Genomic DNA, 17,388 nt, shown 5'->3' with positions numbered 1-17,388 from the left:
CTCCTCCACCTTCAGGTTTAGTTCTGTCACTCGTAAACAGAAAGTGCAGGATTATGGTAATAGCCTCAGAGCTCCAGGTGCATGATGGGTAAAGAGATTACCGTATGCACCTTGGAAACGAGGCAGATTATGGAAATATGACTGGAGTTGAGAGTTTTGTTGGCTCCTCAAAGACTTACAGAGTCTTATCTCAAACAGATTAACTCTCTGTGGAGTTGTGTGTGTGTGTGTGTGTGTGTGTGTGTGTGTGTGTGTGTGTGTGTGTGTGTGTGTGTGTGTGTGTGTGTGTGTGTGTGTTTGTGTGTGTGTGTGTGTGTGTGTGTGTGTGTGTGCTTGTGTGTGAAAAGCCCCCTATGGTGCCCTTCCAGAAGAGAAAGTGTTAAGTGCCTTCAAGGAGATAAAATGATAAAACATGATAAAATACCCTTTAGGTTCCCTTCCAGTGGAGAAAACATGATAAAGTGCCCTCTATGGTGCCCTTCCAGGATAGAATATGTGATAAATGTTCTCCAGATTGCCCTTTCAATGTAGAAAACATGCTAAATTCCCCTTCCAGTGGATAAACATGACAAATGAATCTCTAGGGTGCCCTTCCAGTGGAGAACACGTGATAAAGGGTGATAGGGTGCCTTTCCAGTGCAGAAAACATGACAAAGTACCCTGTAGTGTGCATGTCCAGTGGATAAAATATAACAAATGACCTTATTGTTTTAACAAAAACAATAAAAAGAAAACCTCTAACCCCTTGGAGAAAAAACAATGAAATCAGTGAACTAAAAAGAAAATGCAGGAGTGCTGAGAGGAGATGGAGAAAAAGTAAATTAACAGTCCACTATGACATTTTACGTCAACAACTCAAAACCTACAATAATGCAGTCAGAAAGGCACGAATTTCCCATTTCTCAAAACTCATCACCAACCATAAAAACAACCCCCGGTTCCTCTTCTCCACCTTCAATATTTTAACAGGTTCTAAGTCAAAGGAAGTTTTTAAGACACCCACAGATGATCTTTGTGAGAACTTTGCAGACCACTTCAGAACCAAAATCAGGGACATCAGATCCTGCCTTTTATCCCATCAAGTTTTATCTGTTAACACACCTGAACTGATGTCCTTACCTGAGGTAACACTGGAGAGTTTTGCCCTGGTTGATGCAAGGACACTTGGTCGAGTATTCTCCCAAGTAAACCCAACAACCTGCCTTTTAGATCCCATTCCCACATCATTTTTAAAATCGTTTTATGGATTCTTCGAGGCACAGTTTTTAAACATCATGAACTGCTCTCTTCAGACGGGTGTCTTCCCCACCGCCTTTAAAACGGCGGTGGTGAAGCCCCTTCTGAAGAAGAGCAACTTCGATCCCAAGGTTTTTAATAACTACCGACCTGTATCCAACTTACAGTTTTTAAGTAAAATTTTAGAAAAACTGTTTTTTAACCAAGTTAATGACTTTTTAAACAGAAATAACATCTTGGAGAAACATCAGTCTGGTTTTAGGAGAAACCACAGTACCAAGAAAGCACTTTTAAAGATTTTTACCATCACACTTTATTAAACAGACTCAGCCATCTGGTCGGCCTCTCTGGTACTGTCCTCAGCTGGTTTTGTTCTTATCTCACAGACCGATGTTTTTATGTAAGTATGGATACATGTTCCTCAGGAACCCATGAAAGTGAATGTGGGGTTCCCCAAGGGTCAATTTTGATACGCTGATGATACACAACTGTACATGGCCGTGTCTCCTGATGACACAGGGCAAATTGATGCCCTTTTTAACTGCAATATAGACATCAAGTCATGGATGGCAGTAAATTTCCTACAGTTCAACCAGGAGAAAACTGAGGTTTTAGTTATAGGTCCTGAAGGCCAGAGAGAGAAACTTTTACAAAAATTTCAAGATCTTAAACCAACACAATCAGTAAAAAATCTGGGCGTGATTTTTGATTCTGAGCTGAATATTATCCCACATAATAATATGACAAAAATAGTTTTTATCATCTTAAGAACATAGCCAGAGTCTGCCCGTTTCTCTCCCAGGCCAGTACGGAGGTGCTAATGCATGCTTTTATTTCCTGTCGTCTAGATTATTGTAATGCCCTGCTCTCTGGTCTTCCCAAAAAGAGTACTCTAAATCTCCAATTAATACAGAACTCAGCCGCACACGTGCTGACGAGGACCAGAGGGCGGGAGCACATTACACCAGCTTTAAAATCGCTGCATTGGCTGCCCGTACGCTTCAGGATCAATTTTAAGGTTCTTTTACTGGTTTTTAAATGTCTTAATGGCCTTGCGTCCTCTTACTTATCTGAACTGCTTTTACCATATCAACCCTCGCGGACCTTGAGGTCCTCTGGCACTGGCCTTTTATCCATACCACATGTAAGAACTAAAACCCACGGTGAGGCAGCATTTAGCCACTACAGCCCACCTGTGGAACAGCCTGCCGGAGAACCTCAGGTCTGCAGAGACTGTTGACATTTTTAAAGGCAGGTTAAAGACACACCTATTTAATCAGGCTTTTAACTAATATTTTAAATTCCTTTTCAATTCTTATGTGGTTCTATCGTATTTTATGTTGTTCCTTCTATCTTGTTTTTTAAGACGATTTTAACGTTAAATCATTTTATTTGTTTTATTTACCTACGGTTCTATTTTATTTTATTTATTATCTTACCTATTCTTATCCTTTTATCCGTTCACTCCCTTTATTTATCTTTTGTTTAGGGTTTTATCCTATCTTATGTCTTTAGTTTTTAAGGTTTAACTCTAGAGTTTCCTCAGGGGGGTGCTTCACGCTGGGAGCTGAGTCCGGGCTGCTGCTGGGGGTGCTGTGCTTGGGTCCCTTCGGCCCAACCAGCTGTTGTCTGTCAGGGTCGGAGGGCCTGGGCACAGGTGCCCCCTGTGGCAGAGACTGTGGCTCCTCCCAACGTGGATGGCCCCAACGACGGCGCTCCCTCAATCCTCAGTGCCTTGCCATGTCTCCCTATTGCCAGTAGTAAGAGTGTGCAGATGTGTATGTGTTTGTGGGTGTGTGTGTGTGTGTGTGTGAGTGTGTGTGTGTGTGTGTGTGTGTGTGTGTATGTGCGTGTATGTAGTATGGAGGGTGGGAGGGAGGTTTTTTTTTTAATTGTTTTTATCTTTCTTGTGTAAAGCACTTTCTGCTGCACACCTGGTGTATGAAAAGTGCTCTATAAATAAAGTTTGATTGATTGATTGATTCTGGGAGGCTCTTCCACTGAAAGAAAAGCCCTCTGCCCTTCAGTGAACAAGTGAACTCTAAGTGGCCCTTCCAATGGAGAAAACAAGTACCGTTTAGATGCCCTTCAAGTTGAGAAAAAGTAAATCGAGTGAACTGTAGGGAGCCCTTTCAGTGGAGAAAACGTGAACAAGTCAAATGGAAATCAAAATGAGTGCAGTGCAGTAATGAGTGCCGTTAAAATAGAGAAAATTGTATGAGTAACCCACCCACTGAATCATTAGTTTTACCCCCCCCCCCCCCCCCCCACACACACACACACTCACCATTATTTTATGTTTCAGTTTCTCGTGTGAATCAGTTCATTCACAGCTGATCCCTTGTAACGAGGTTCCACGTTCTGACCAATAAAAAGCATGTATTGTAGTTCATTACCAGGATGTTGATTTCTATCACTTGAGAAAATGAGCCCTAAATAGAAGCTTAGATCACGTTGTTAGGACTCGTTATTATCAATGGGAAGTTATAAAACACATAGGGAATAACAGGGATGTACTTCATTGTTGAAAGTGCTTTGACTACAATTGTCTTCTCCACTTATCTCATTGATCTGATAACATCAACAGAAATTCATTTAACAGAAATTTCAAGATCCTCTGAATTAGTCATGGAATCTATTTCTGTACTTTTAGATTTTAAATACTTTCAATTTTGTGATCTGACAGGATGTACTGTATTACTGTATTAATGCCATGTGCTAGAGAAGCTTCTACATGCTGGTGCCCCTCAGACAAACTACGTCTGCCACAAACTGTCACTTTTCACTGTAGATTGAAAACAGTCCATAAAACAATGTGGGTGAAAGAACATGAAATCCCCTCCCTCTCTGTTCGTCTGCCACTCACTCTGATTGACAGCTCTTCAGTAAAGGTCGCCGCTCGGCCTCAATCGCTGTGACATCATCATAAAGTCCCCTGCAGAGCTTTCTCACTGGTCACTTCTCTCAACATTAATAATTACACTAAAAGCAATAACACTAACATCGGCTCTTCGAGTTCACTTTGGCATATTGACTGCCTGCCTCATAATTATTCGAGAGTTGTGGGTGGGGCTGAAGGTCGACGGAGCTTCCCACTCCAAAAACGTCAGGAATGTTAATGAATGCACAAAGAACGCTCGTAAATATTCATGCGGAGGTGGACGTAACCCGGGCGACGATAATAGCTCAGGTGGCATTTAGAGGCCAAGTTTTTCTGAATGTGCTCATACAGTAGTTATTAACACACACACGCTCACTCTCTAACACACTCTCTAACACATACACACACATTCTTTCATAAAAAAAAAGAGTCAGAGGCCAGAAAGACTTTCGTACGGAATGCCCGATGCATCAAAAGTGTGTTATTATTATAATTATATATTTATTATTTCATTTTTTTCAGTTCATTTTCTTCAGCTATTTTTTGGCATGCTGTTTTAAAATAAAACACTTGCGTTGTATTGCACACACTGACATAGTTCAAGTATGGTAGCTAGGATGTGAGTTAAATACTAATATTATTATTATTATTATTATTATTATTATTATTATTATGCTGGGAAATTACTATTATATATACTATATAATTAACTCGCGAGCTGCCATGGTGTATGTTTTCATAGAAAACTGTGTTTGGTTGATTTGTCTGTTGTACCTTTTAAAATAACTAATAATACAAACTTTGCCACACAAATGAGAAGTTGAATTCATAAGCAATAAAAGCACTTTTTTTTAAATGAAATCCATTCTTACTTAGTCTGATATGACCAGTTGTTTCTTTTATATATATCCAACCAAAATGGGTGTTTTCATCTGAATCATCACAAATATAGCCGAACTCTGGGACATCATGTCAAAGAATCATTGGCACATTTTGACAGACGGTTGGTCTTTTTGACAGGGTGCCCCAGAAAGAGCATCAAAGCGCTGTGTTGTGACAGGGACCAAAAGGTCGGATCACATCATGCCGACTCTTAAGACACTATGCTGGCTTCCTGTCAGCCACAGATTAAATATAAAGCAACGCTGCTTGTTTGTAAATCAATACATGGAGTGGGACCAAAATACATATTGTTGAAGGAGTCTGCTCAGGCTAAATGACAGTGGGCTGCTATGTAGTGGAGATTTCTAGATCAAAACTCATTGAGAGAAAACTGCCTTTGAAGATATGGAATGTAAAATGAGTAAATTACGTAAATTTCGAAGACAATAGACAAAAGCTAGTAGTACTTGGAGGTACGAAACTCAACTCAATCTATTTTTTATCATATACAATTTATTATATTTACAATTTATATATTTTTTTTATCTTGTGCTGGCACTGCATTTTATAACCCTGATTACTTTTATCTTTCTATTGTGTACTTCATCTTTTTATTGTGCTTCTTTTGCACTTGTTGTGCAGCACTTGTGTTTGTTGAAATCGTACTACAAAAATAAAGTGGATTGGAATGGATTTTTCATTTTGATAAAAGAAAAGAGACATTGCATACATTTCTGGGACGTTAACAAACACTAGCCTATTGTCGAAACAGAGTGAGTAAAACGTGCATTTTAATAGCATGATTTGCTGTGGACGTCTGACACACTTCAGCATCAGCGATGTGACTCTAAGTTTCTCGGGAAGCAGATTCACTCAGTCAGTCAGGCTGTGTGAGTCTGTGTCTGCTGTTTCAACCTCCGCCGTCTGTGATGACTTATAGCAGCTCCTTGCTCGGGGTCAACTGATGGACTAAGGAATGTTAGAATGAGATTTTATAGGTAACAAAGAGAGTAGCGAGTGATACAATTGGTCTTTTTAATGAGTATACGTGGCCTTGGTGTTAGCAGGGAGCGATCCGGGTGAATGGAGACAGCAGATTGTTTCGGTTCAGTTGACTAAGTGAGTGAATCTTTTCCCATCACTTGAGTAAAAGTAAGAATGAAACTTCCCCAGTTGATTGCTGACATTAAGACAGTTATTTTTTATATTAAAAGTTTTATGAAATGATTTCTCTTGACTTGGGAATTTAGGGGAAATGTACAGATGAAAATAGTATGTAATGTAATGTAATAAAATAAATAATTTATTTCCACTAGATTGACAAAAGACGTGTTATGGAAGCAAAATAGCCCAAAATGAACCAATTGGCCAAACAATGTTTTTGTCTGCCGTGTCGTGCCTTCAGATTTTTGAGTTCTTTTTTCACCTCTAATCTGTGCTGAATACAAAGAGGCAGAGAGACATTAGGTCAGAGGTATGGATACCACCAACGGATAAATGATGTGAAACAAATAGACTCCAACTTCAGAATCGAAAATATGAAATATTCATTATTTTAAGGAGAGCAGAGAACGATCAATATTCATCTTCTCTCTTCACCTCTTACAAATGAACACTAACCCAATGAAAACATAGGCTGCATCCAGAATCAATCCTCCTTGTTAGTCAGTGTTAGTCAGATAAAATAATTTGCTCATTAATATGTATTATTTCTTTTCTACTCGTCTTAAAGAAGGCATGTTAAAGAAGCAGAATATACTTCTATCTCTAGAATCATGCGCATGAAAAATTATGTTTTGGTGGGTGTTATATACATAATGAAAGTTTATTACATGTTGTCAAGTTATTAAATAATGAGATGTCATTACATCAGTTGTAATTACAGGGATATTGTTCATATAGTAGCTCATATTAGTCCAGTGACCAGACCAGACTATGTGGAGAAACTAGAGACAGAGACAGAGGTCTCTGCTCACATTGTCTTTAATGCAGACAATTGCAGAATTAGGGAAAAAACACTCAACAGAAATATGTTTATGGCTCGTTGACCAAGCTGAAAATTAATAAGTTACACAAGACTTTTAGGGTGGAAGGAAACCCCAATTTTGGTCCTTAATTAGACTAATTCTGTCTTCTTCTTCTGTCTTTTGGCACAAAGGTATTTCTGTTTTGACCATCCACTTGTTTCTATAGCCAGCAGGTCATTACTATGTCTAGTGGTGGGGAAAAATAAGAATCCTGCGATGGATAATGGATCCTGAAAGGTTATAAGATGTTGTGTTGAAGCAGGCTGGAGACAGCGTAGCATGTTTAGACTAGAAAACTGTTTGTGACCTCGTTTATTTTGGGCATAATTAAAGTTGGAGAGATCGATTGGAAAAAAAACTCCATTGTAATGTCGGATCTGTTTCCTCGTACTGGTATTATCAATAAATGCATTCAGGGTAAGAAAACAGGGACTGATGGACCGATTGTGTTTTTTTTTTCTTTCTCAAACAAGAGTTGATTTTCTTGTTTCGATTTAAAGCAGTACGGTGGTTATACAGTTCAAACTCGCTGTCTTTCTCAGGGCCGGGTACCTCCCACAGGGCGTTCCCTTGCAGCTGATTGGCTACCTGCCGGAGGAGCCGTCCTTCCTGCCGTGGCACTCTGCCAGCCGAGCGCTCTACCAGCTGGACAAACTGCTGGACCGCACAGACGAATACAGCCTGTTCAGTGTAAACACCCGATCAATCAATTACTGTTATCCTTCAGTCAATAAGTCAGTCAGTAACGGCTCCATCATGGCAGCTATGACAGCTGTTAATGAACTCTTAATGTTTGTGTGTGTGTGTGTGTGTGTTACCAGGACTATGTGCTGAAGCAGGTTGCGTCGCGGTACCATCAGATGGGTTGGCCAACCAACGGCCCCAGCAGCGAGGGCAACATGCTCCAGGGGTCCTACCAGATTGAGTATGCGGCACACCCACACACTCTCACACACTTCTATCGACATCAGGCTCACACTGATATCCATCATCCACATGAGAGGTTTTCTGTGAAATGTCAAAGAAGAGTTGTGCTGATCTCACATTGTCCTCGTCTCCCTCCTCTCTTCAGGGAGTTACAGAGGGAGCTCATCATGTTAGCATGTAGCTTCGGGAACAAACAGTGCCACCGCCAGGCCGTCGCATACATCTCTGATTGGATCTCCAGCAACAAGAACAGGTAGGAATACATGTCCATGATATAGTCGACATTTTTATACAACTAAACTGCATCAGTTACGCATTTTTTTTCCTGACTGAACGGTTGCAGTTTCTTTATTTGAAACAAATCAAAACGCGCTACAAAAGTGCGTTGTTAGGTTCACTAAAAAACATCATGGTTTGGTTCTTAATACGACCAGTGTTACAAAAGTAATGCATTACTGTAATGCATAACGTTTTGCTGTAACGCGGTAATGTCAGGCATTACAAAAAAAAAACTGGTAATATTTTACTCGGTACAAATCTCAGTAACGCGCGTTACAATGCATTTTAAACCCGAAATCAACTGAGTCTACATTCGCGTTCGCGAGATGGGCATACGCTCCACTTTTGGAAAAGTGTGAAAGCCGGTCCGTGTGACTCTTACACTATGTTAATTAAGCGCTGTTGTTAGCAGGCTCCATGAGCTGGACACCGACTCACGGAGCGGGTCAGAGCGCAGCCGACCCGGCACACCGAGGATCAACAGCTGAAACTTGATTGATTTTATGGTTGTTTGTAAGAAGAGTTTTTGTGGGGATTTAAAAAAATATAAATCATGCTCTACTGAGTGATTTTTTATCCTGTGTGGAGAGAGCTCATCTGACCAGACTTTGCGTTTACCTGACTCCTATAAAAAAAAAAAAAATTCAAATAAAAAAAAAAAGATGGACAAGAACAGTTATGTGTGTGAAACTACAGAACAGTGACACCAAAAGAGATTCACCTTTGACATGAATGAGTCAAACACACCTGCATCTCCCACATCAACCAGCTGTCAGGAACCCCCTGCTGTCATGTGACCATGGCTCAATTCCCATCCAGGACAATGAGTAGAATTTAGTCCCCCTGGAATGTTAATGCCAAATGTTAAACCCCACTGGGGTTTTATTGTAAATTAATCATCTACATGGTTAAATGTTGACAGGTCGCTACCACGGCGTCGCTACCACGGTACCAATGCAATTAGCTGCTAATGTGACTTTAACACTTGTTGACCCTGAATTATAAAGCTAACTTTGTTAGCAGCTTCACACCAGAATCCAGAGGGATCCAGATCTGGTAAGGTTGCTGCTCGGGGCGCCGTTCTGCTGCTTCTGTTCATCAGATCCACCCGTCGCTCCTCCCCAGTCCAAATATGGTCACTTCCTTCACTGGATGCAAACATTCGAAGATGCCAACAACCGAATTCTGAACGCTTCAAAACTGGATTCCGCAAACCAACAACCACTACGTCCACTTTGTATAGTCCTTGATCTACTGTATATACACGGTCTATGGTGGTGAATCATGATACTGATTCACTTAAATATTTTATAAATACGTGATGCATATCTATGACCCAATCAAGATTCCCCAGTTTCTCCATCTCTCTCTCTCTCTAATAAGTTTGGCCAGCTGCTTGTGAGGGTCAAGGTCAGACATGTTTTTGTGATGGTAACAGCACAGGAGTGTTTAAGTACCTGCCAGAGCTCATGTCGCTCAGCCAGGTGCTTTAAGTGTTTTATCACTTCACCGAAATTATTTTCTAATTTCACAGTGACATTTAGACATGATAGAGACAGACAGACCAATGGACAGACAGATGGAGCAGATGGTGGAGGGACATGTTTACTGTCATTAAGGGAGGAAGAACTGAGTGGGAGGCAGAGGTATTTCAGAGAGAAAGATGGAGCTTTAAGATAAAAAAAAAAAACCCTCCTCTACAGTTTTAAAACACACATTCAGTTTGTTAGTAAATGGGTTCAGATCCATCTGAAGACTCTACTCCTCTATTTTCTAGTCTGCAGAGAGAAAAACTACATTATTACTGTTACTTTGTATTAGAAGGAGGAGCAGTGGCTGTCCAAGTGATGAAATCGTAATCGTGGCGGTATTACACAGACTCAGTAGTGCTTAATGTTTTACATGATAAATTATCTGGTAGAAGCTCAGACGCACATATTCATAAATAAACACACTTGAGTGTTTGGCAGATGTCGTCTGAGGAGTACTTCTCTCTGTGTGTGTGTGTGTGTGTGTGTGTGTGTGTGTGTGTGTGCTCTTAAGTGGAGCATCTCAAAAATGATTTCCCAGGTCGGTGAATGATGTAATTGTCCCTGCATCACTCACTCTGCACTCGCTCAGAATACACACTCACACATGGTAAACACACACGTACACACCAAATACACACACACATGCACACACACACACACATATATACATATATATTGTTTACTGCCAGCTGAGCTCACTGTATTGTGGCGAGTTTTTAGTTTTGGTTTACTGAGAATTTAGGTCAAACACACACACACACACACACACACACACACACACACAGCATTTCATATTATAGTTTGAAGGACTTTTTTGCTTTACTGAAGATTCAGGCCAGTAACCAGCTGGGGCATAGAGAGAGAGAACTGTGTGTGTGTGTGTGTGTGTGTGTGTGTGTGTGTGTGTGGGTGGGTGTGTGTGTGTGTGTGTGTGTGTGTGTGTGTGTGTGTGTGTGTCAGTTCTGTTGATGTATAGAACACCCAACAATAGAAATAAAAACCATATCATACCATCAGAAATTAAACTGGAATCCCAGTTGGCGCATTTTAAAAATCCACAGTAAAGGATGTTTTAATGGAATCAGAATTCCTCGCTTAGCATCCAGAGAGAGTCCTACTTAATCCTGTAGCTGTTTTATCAGGGCTTTTTAGCTTTATTCTCTTCCCTGGTCCACTCTTGCACTCACATTCTCAATCCTACTTTCTGTTTGCACAAGAAGCCACAGCAAACACTTAACAACATCCCTAAATGTCATATTTACTTTGGTGTTAAAATGTTAAAAATGTTGTTTGTTTGTTTTTTGAAGAAGAAGAATACAGGGAGACTGTTCTGTCCAGAAGCTCAGTGACTCTTTCTGCTTCAAAATCACAGATATTCTTAGAAGGATAAGAGAGGCTTATGATTATATCGTGGGCTACTTAATGGGAAATGAAGTCCAATGCATTACAAGAGGCTGAAGAAAGGAGGAATGTTTGAGAGATGGCTGTATGGATATGGAGGGAAACTGACCTTTAATTTATTTTCTCGTTGCTTGTCATTTGTTGACTTATTTGTGTATGCATATTTGCGACTATGATTGAGTGTATGTGTATGTACATATATAAGCACATCTTAGTCAGTTCCTCAAGACCCCAGAGTCACTGCTGCCTGTCCTCTGGGCAGTGACTAATGATCTCTGGAAAGCCTTTGTCAGCTCCACTCCACCTCATCAGGAGCCCTGGATTTTGGTCGATGCTTGCAGGAGGAGAGGGAGGAGCACATATCATGCACCTCCTCTGTAACATCCAGCTGCAGAATAAATATGATATCCTAGAGATGCAGGACTTCCCTCCTCTAGTAACTGATACCAGGCCTCCTCCACCTCCTTGGCTGTCCCATAGCTCACTGTCCCCACCGATCCTAACAGCCATACCTCAGCACTCCTCCCACAACAGGAGGCGCTGCTCCGTACAGCACTTTACACCAACATCACAGCCCCCCGTTCTGTCAGTCCCTCATCCACTCCGTCACAGGTATTGTTTTCTCTTCCCATAGTTGTTGGCCAAAACGACATTTCCAACCAATCATTTGAATTATTGAAACAAGATTTTAGCAATCTCCTTGACTCCCTTGCAGTCCACGGTAGGCAGGTCTTTATCAGCGTTTCCGCCCAGATTGTATCCACTAAAATAGCTCAGGTTCTCGCATTCTCTTTTGAACTGACTATCCCACATCACATGTCCTCACCTGCTCATTTCCCGTCACCAGAAGAGTACCCCTCCCTTCCCTACACACAAGTCTAGCTCCCCTTTGTGTGGGTTTCCTACTGCTCTCCTCCGAGTCACTATCTCAGCTTGCACTCCCATACCTTTGAACCACTTTGGCACTCCTACAAGCATCCCAGTTAGAATCACTGCCATGCGCTCATTCCCTTTTCATGGGCTGACCTTGGTACACAAATGAGCCATCAAATTTCATGCACCCCCAAATCTTTCTGTGCTAACGACACCGTGTACTTCACAACTAAAATGTTTCTGATTCATGCATGGTCTGTGGCGGACAAGGCTCACACACTTTGTTTTTAAGTGAAAATGTGGCCTGGAAGGATCAGTTTACCTACCAATTGTTGAGCACAGAAGCTTTTACCACTTTTGAGCAACAACTGACTACAGCCGTTTTATTGTGTTTTGATCTATCCACCTTCTGGTCCTATATGTCAGTTGTTTTTATCTGAGCACACTGACTTTTCTGACCTTAATTATCAAGCTAGAAGTGTTGGTGATTTTAATCTGCATATCAACGATGCTACAAATAATAATTTCCAGCAACATGTATCTGCACCCTCCCACAGTCAAAAGACATGCAGGATGGGGATAGGTTCATTGATGACTCTAAGGGGCCGTCCACACGAAGCAAAACAAAAAAAAATTCTCCGTTTTGCCTTGGCGTCGTTTCAAGAAAATCCGCGTCCAGACGAATCCACTGAAAACGCCTCAGCGCGCTGTAGTACATATTCCAGGCCCTTATGCGGCGCTGTTTCTGCTACAAAAATACACCAACAATGGAGAAGAAGAGACGGAACATGCGCATAAAGCTTGCGCACTGTATACAGACAGTAGAAGAAACCTGAGTCATTTGTATGGACGGACAATGAACAACTGCTGCTGCGAGTCATACTCGACTACAAGGCGAGTAAATTACAAGAAAATGTTGACTGGGAGTTGTGCCAGTCTAAATATGTTGACTTGAACGCGTTTCGGGAGCAGTATCCGATGGAGCCCACAGATGACTTCCATCACGATGCAATGGCTATTTCAAAAGGCCAGGTCACCACGAAATAAAAAATATCCGTGGCAAGTACAGACGGGCCTAGCACAGGACGTCGAAGTGGCCAAGGACGGGTGGTGATGGTGTTTTATGAGCTTTGCCAGGAGATCTGGGGTGGCTCGCCCGCTACACGCTGCATCAAGGGGGGCATTGAGACGGGTGACCTGCTGGAGTCTGACTCGTCGTCATCGTCGTCGCAGTGCTCGACACCGACAACGGAGCGGTCCGAATCTCCACATTCGGGAGAATCCCTCGACTGCCTTCCTCCTGCCGTTGTGAGGTAGGCGCCGTGTTTTGCTCCAGGTAGGCTCATGATTTCAAGCTAAGACAGCTATATGCTACAGTATGCTACACTGCCGTTTGATATGGACATTAGTAAGGATGCACGTTTGTGTAGGTGTGTACATAACTCCAAATATAGCTTTGGCCTTAACTTTTGCCCAGTAGTAATGTAATTCCGCTCTGCTTTATTCAAGGCAAAACTGGACAGCCACAGAGGGGACCGGCTGAAGAGGAAAGCTCAGGCTGGCCTGGCAGAGGAAGATCTCAAAATCAAGCGGATGATGTTGGAGCTGGCTGTGGAGTCGGAAAAGAACAACACCGACAGCATGGCACAGATAAACACTAACATAGCAAATGTCACCAGCACCATACAGGATGGATTTTCCCTGATGAGGGAATTGCTGCTCAGACCCCAGTTTGCGCACCCCCACAGCAGCAGCGGGCAATTCCCTGTGTACCCGCCATCATATATGAACACAACACTGCACCCCACCACACCAGAGGGGTATTCCATCAAACTCGCTAAGTGCAAAGCCGGGCTAATTTCGATAAGCCTCGCTACCTTTAGCGAGAGTTGCGTTCCATCAACGTGACTTGAGGCACTCTCCGCTAAGTAACCATGGGAATTTATCCGACCAAACTAGCCTGCCCCGGGGCAGGCTAACCATCAGGCTTACTTTAGCGGGGGTTTCAGAGAAGTCCGTCTGTCGGAAACAACTGTACCAGCAGAAGGTTCCGCCAAGCCTAGTCCTCGTGATTTCGTCACGTGAAAGACCAAAAATTACCAAAATTATATCAAGTACAAACAGACTATATTTTTATCAAGCGTCTAAGAATACACGCTTGCAATTAAAAAAATATGAATAAATCGTTTATTTTGTTTAAAACCAACTGGCCATATCGTTATCTAAAGCCCCCAGTTGGGTGAGTGGTGATGCTCCTGCCCCCGGATGTGGGCATCGCAGGTTCACATCTCGGCGAAGACATCTCATGTGTGTTTTTTTTTTTTTTTTTGCCTGTATAATTGTCTTTAGATCAGAGAATTAGACCAACATTTTACCTTAACTATGATAAATATGTCATACAATTTCCCCAGAACCCAAATATAACTTGCAAAAACATGATAGGCATAGATATGTTATTATTAATAGCATGTATATCCCAATGACAAAGGCATTGCTGCATGCAATTTTCAGCCACATAAATTCCTTTCAGGTGAGTTCATTAATAGGTTCATTGAATGTGTTCATTGAATTGTTGAGATAAATGAGTTGGTCAATGTAGATGCATTTACTAGGCCTATCTAAAAAAGAAAAGAGAGAGAGTTCCGGACAAAGGAAGAAGTTTCTCAAACTTCCATGGTCGGGAATTGAACCGTGGCCGGCCACGTGTAAAGCCGGCACGTTACCTCTACACTATCGTCACGTTAGAGAAGTCGTTGCCAGTGTTATATTAGAACATGTTACTCTTAACGGTACTTCCGTATTTAATCGTTCGGCAATTCTTGCCCAAGCAGCCTCGCGATTTTTATTTATCACTACAGTATTACCTTTATTGGTTATGATGGGTTTGTACTCCTCATACAGTTCCATCAATATTTTTTGCGCTGGTCTTTTCTGCCATTTTCTCGATGATTCGACATTCACGGTTCTGGTCTGGCTTCATATCCCGTGAACGGCGTAACACAAGACAACTTTAACCTGGCTTGAATAAGCCTCAACAAGGCGCGGCTGAAATGCGTTAATGGAACGGGTTTAGCCGCAAGTGGAAGTTGGCGTTAGTTCTAACCAGGCTTAACCAGGTAAGCGCCGCTTTAATTAGCGAGTTTGGTGGAATACCCCTCAGGCTTCCAGCATTACCCACCTGGACAATGCCGACCTCGACGATATACACCTACACCAACACGCACACCTACACTAACACACACACCTACACCAACACACACACCAACACGCAACCCAGAGCATGACACAAAATTCTCATTCAGATGCATACTGCTGCAAAACGATGTGGAGTGACTGCACTGTTGACTTTGGTGCACGGTTGCACTTTACGAACGCTTGATTTCTTGTATATAGTTTGTGTGTGTGTGTCTGCTGAGGACAGTTAATAATTTAATTTGCACATCTTTTTAATAAAAACAAAAGATTTCTGAAAGTGATTGCTGTCATGTTTATTTTTACTAGACACTCATTCACAACCTTTTTTTTTTTTTTTAAATGAAAATAGACAAACAATTCACACAGTCTGTGCCAGTCTTTTGTTATGGGTCAAGGTACTTTGTGAGCACTCTTCTCACTCCCTTTCCCTCCCCCTCACTACAGTCTGGTATACAATTGTAGCGTTGTGTAGAAGGCTGCACATCGTTATCACTGTGTATTGTTCCCGTCACAGACTGTTCGGCCACAGTCTCCTTACTGTACTCACAGAAGTTATGGAGAACAAAGCAAGCGTAAATGACGTTGGGCAGGTCCTTCATATTGATGTCCATAGGCCTCTTCAGTGCAGCAAATCTGGCTTTGAGGCGACCAAAAGCACACTCGATGACCATGCGTGCCCTACACAAACACAGCCCAAAGTATTGTTCTTGAGGTGTGGAGCCACCTCTGGGATATTCCTTCATCAAGTAAGGCAGCAGAGGGTAGGCTGGGTCACCAAGAAGGAAAATTGGTATGGCCTGCTCGTCGTCCACAATCTGCTTTTTCAGAGCAGGGATAAAGTATGAGTTAAGCTTTGAATTTGCAAAAACTCATGCATCGTGTACACTCCCAGGCCAGTTTATCACAACATCCATGAATCTGAACTTGTAGTCACAGACAGCCTGCACATTAAGGGAATGCTTGCCTTTCCTGTTGATGTAGTCCATGGAGTTGGTTGATGGCTGCTTTATTTCTATGTGGATGCCGTCTACCGCTCCCAAACACTGTGGCATACCATAAGCACGATGGAAGCCCAAGACCAGATCCTCGGCCTCCGGCTCTGTAAAGGCGGGTCCACACCGCACCGACTGCCCGACTCGCATCGGTAAATGAAGTCGGGCTACTTAATATGGCCAACTCGAATGAGTAGATCCTGCTTTGGCCATGAACTTTATCTAGGCCTTTATCTATACTTCCTTTTCTGCCAAAGTCTTAGGGGCGTTCACACCGGAAGTGATAGACACGAATTGAACGGCAACTCTACATTGAAAATCAATGTAAATGGCGCGATGACACGCGATTCAGGTGGCGGCGGTGCGAATGGAACGCCTCCCACGATGAGACGCGCCGCGAATGAAGTGTCTGGCGCGAATGAAGCGTCTGGCGCATCTGAAGCGTCTGGAGCGTCTGAAGCGACGCGAATAAAGTTGAAAATATCGAACTTTTCAGGCGGCATCGCGCCGCGACATCCAATCACCGTCGAGTTCAAGCCGACAGACAGATGGACAGGCGCTCCGCAGCTGAGATGGACGGGCTGCGTTCCCAAACAACCCAACTCCGAGAAGACCGGACCCCGGCACGACGGGGGCCGTTACCGGCCGCACACCGTCCACGGGCTGAGCCTCAATCAGAAGGACTCAGGCCCCCGAGCAACACCGGGCAAGCGGTCTTCCGTACGCCACATTCGGCGCTGAACTCTTCCCTCGCCGCTACTGAGGGAATCCTGGTTAGTTTATTTTCCTCCGCTTAGTAATATGCTTAAATTCAGCGGGTTGTCTCGTCTGATCTAAGGTCGTAGTCGAATGTGGCCCCGACTCTCCCTGGGGAGAGGTGCGAGGGACATGGCTCCCGGAGGAGGCTCACGGACTCTGGCATCGGGTACCCCGAGGCGGAGGAGGAGAGTCCGCCGACGTGACCCGCCGGCCCCCCGCCGGCACTGCCCTCGTTTCCCCCGCTAGAGCGGCACCGGTTCAAAAATGAGCGTCATGCGCGAATGAAGCGAATGACACAAATAGTCCAAAATGATCAAGCGGCGCGATACAAGCGTCTCAAGCGATTGTATTCGCGTCTATCGCGTCCGGTGTGAACGCCGCATTAGAGAAGGTTGTGGCTAACC

General features: G+C 42.9%; 1 protein-coding gene across 1 annotated transcript in view; it reads left to right on the top strand.

The window, feature by feature from the left end:
- trhde.1 (thyrotropin releasing hormone degrading enzyme, tandem duplicate 1) overlaps positions 1-17,388 on the top strand; it is a 201,562-nt gene that overhangs the window by 172,103 nt on the left and 12,071 nt on the right. The window contains exons 14-16 of the mRNA XM_084038494.1: positions 7,569-7,716; positions 7,848-7,951; positions 8,099-8,206. Coding sequence (XP_083894620.1) covers positions 7,569-7,716; positions 7,848-7,951; positions 8,099-8,206 — 360 coding nt within the window. The remainder of the gene's footprint in view (positions 1-7,568; positions 7,717-7,847; positions 7,952-8,098; positions 8,207-17,388) is intronic.

Source organism: Eutrigla gurnardus (genome assembly GCF_963514095.1).
Source record: "Eutrigla gurnardus genome assembly, chromosome: 21".
NCBI classification, from domain to species: domain Eukaryota; kingdom Metazoa; phylum Chordata; class Actinopteri; order Perciformes; family Triglidae; genus Eutrigla; species Eutrigla gurnardus.
The sequence above is the reverse complement of the archived record's forward strand: the minus strand, read 5'-3'. Positions and strand labels throughout refer to the sequence as shown.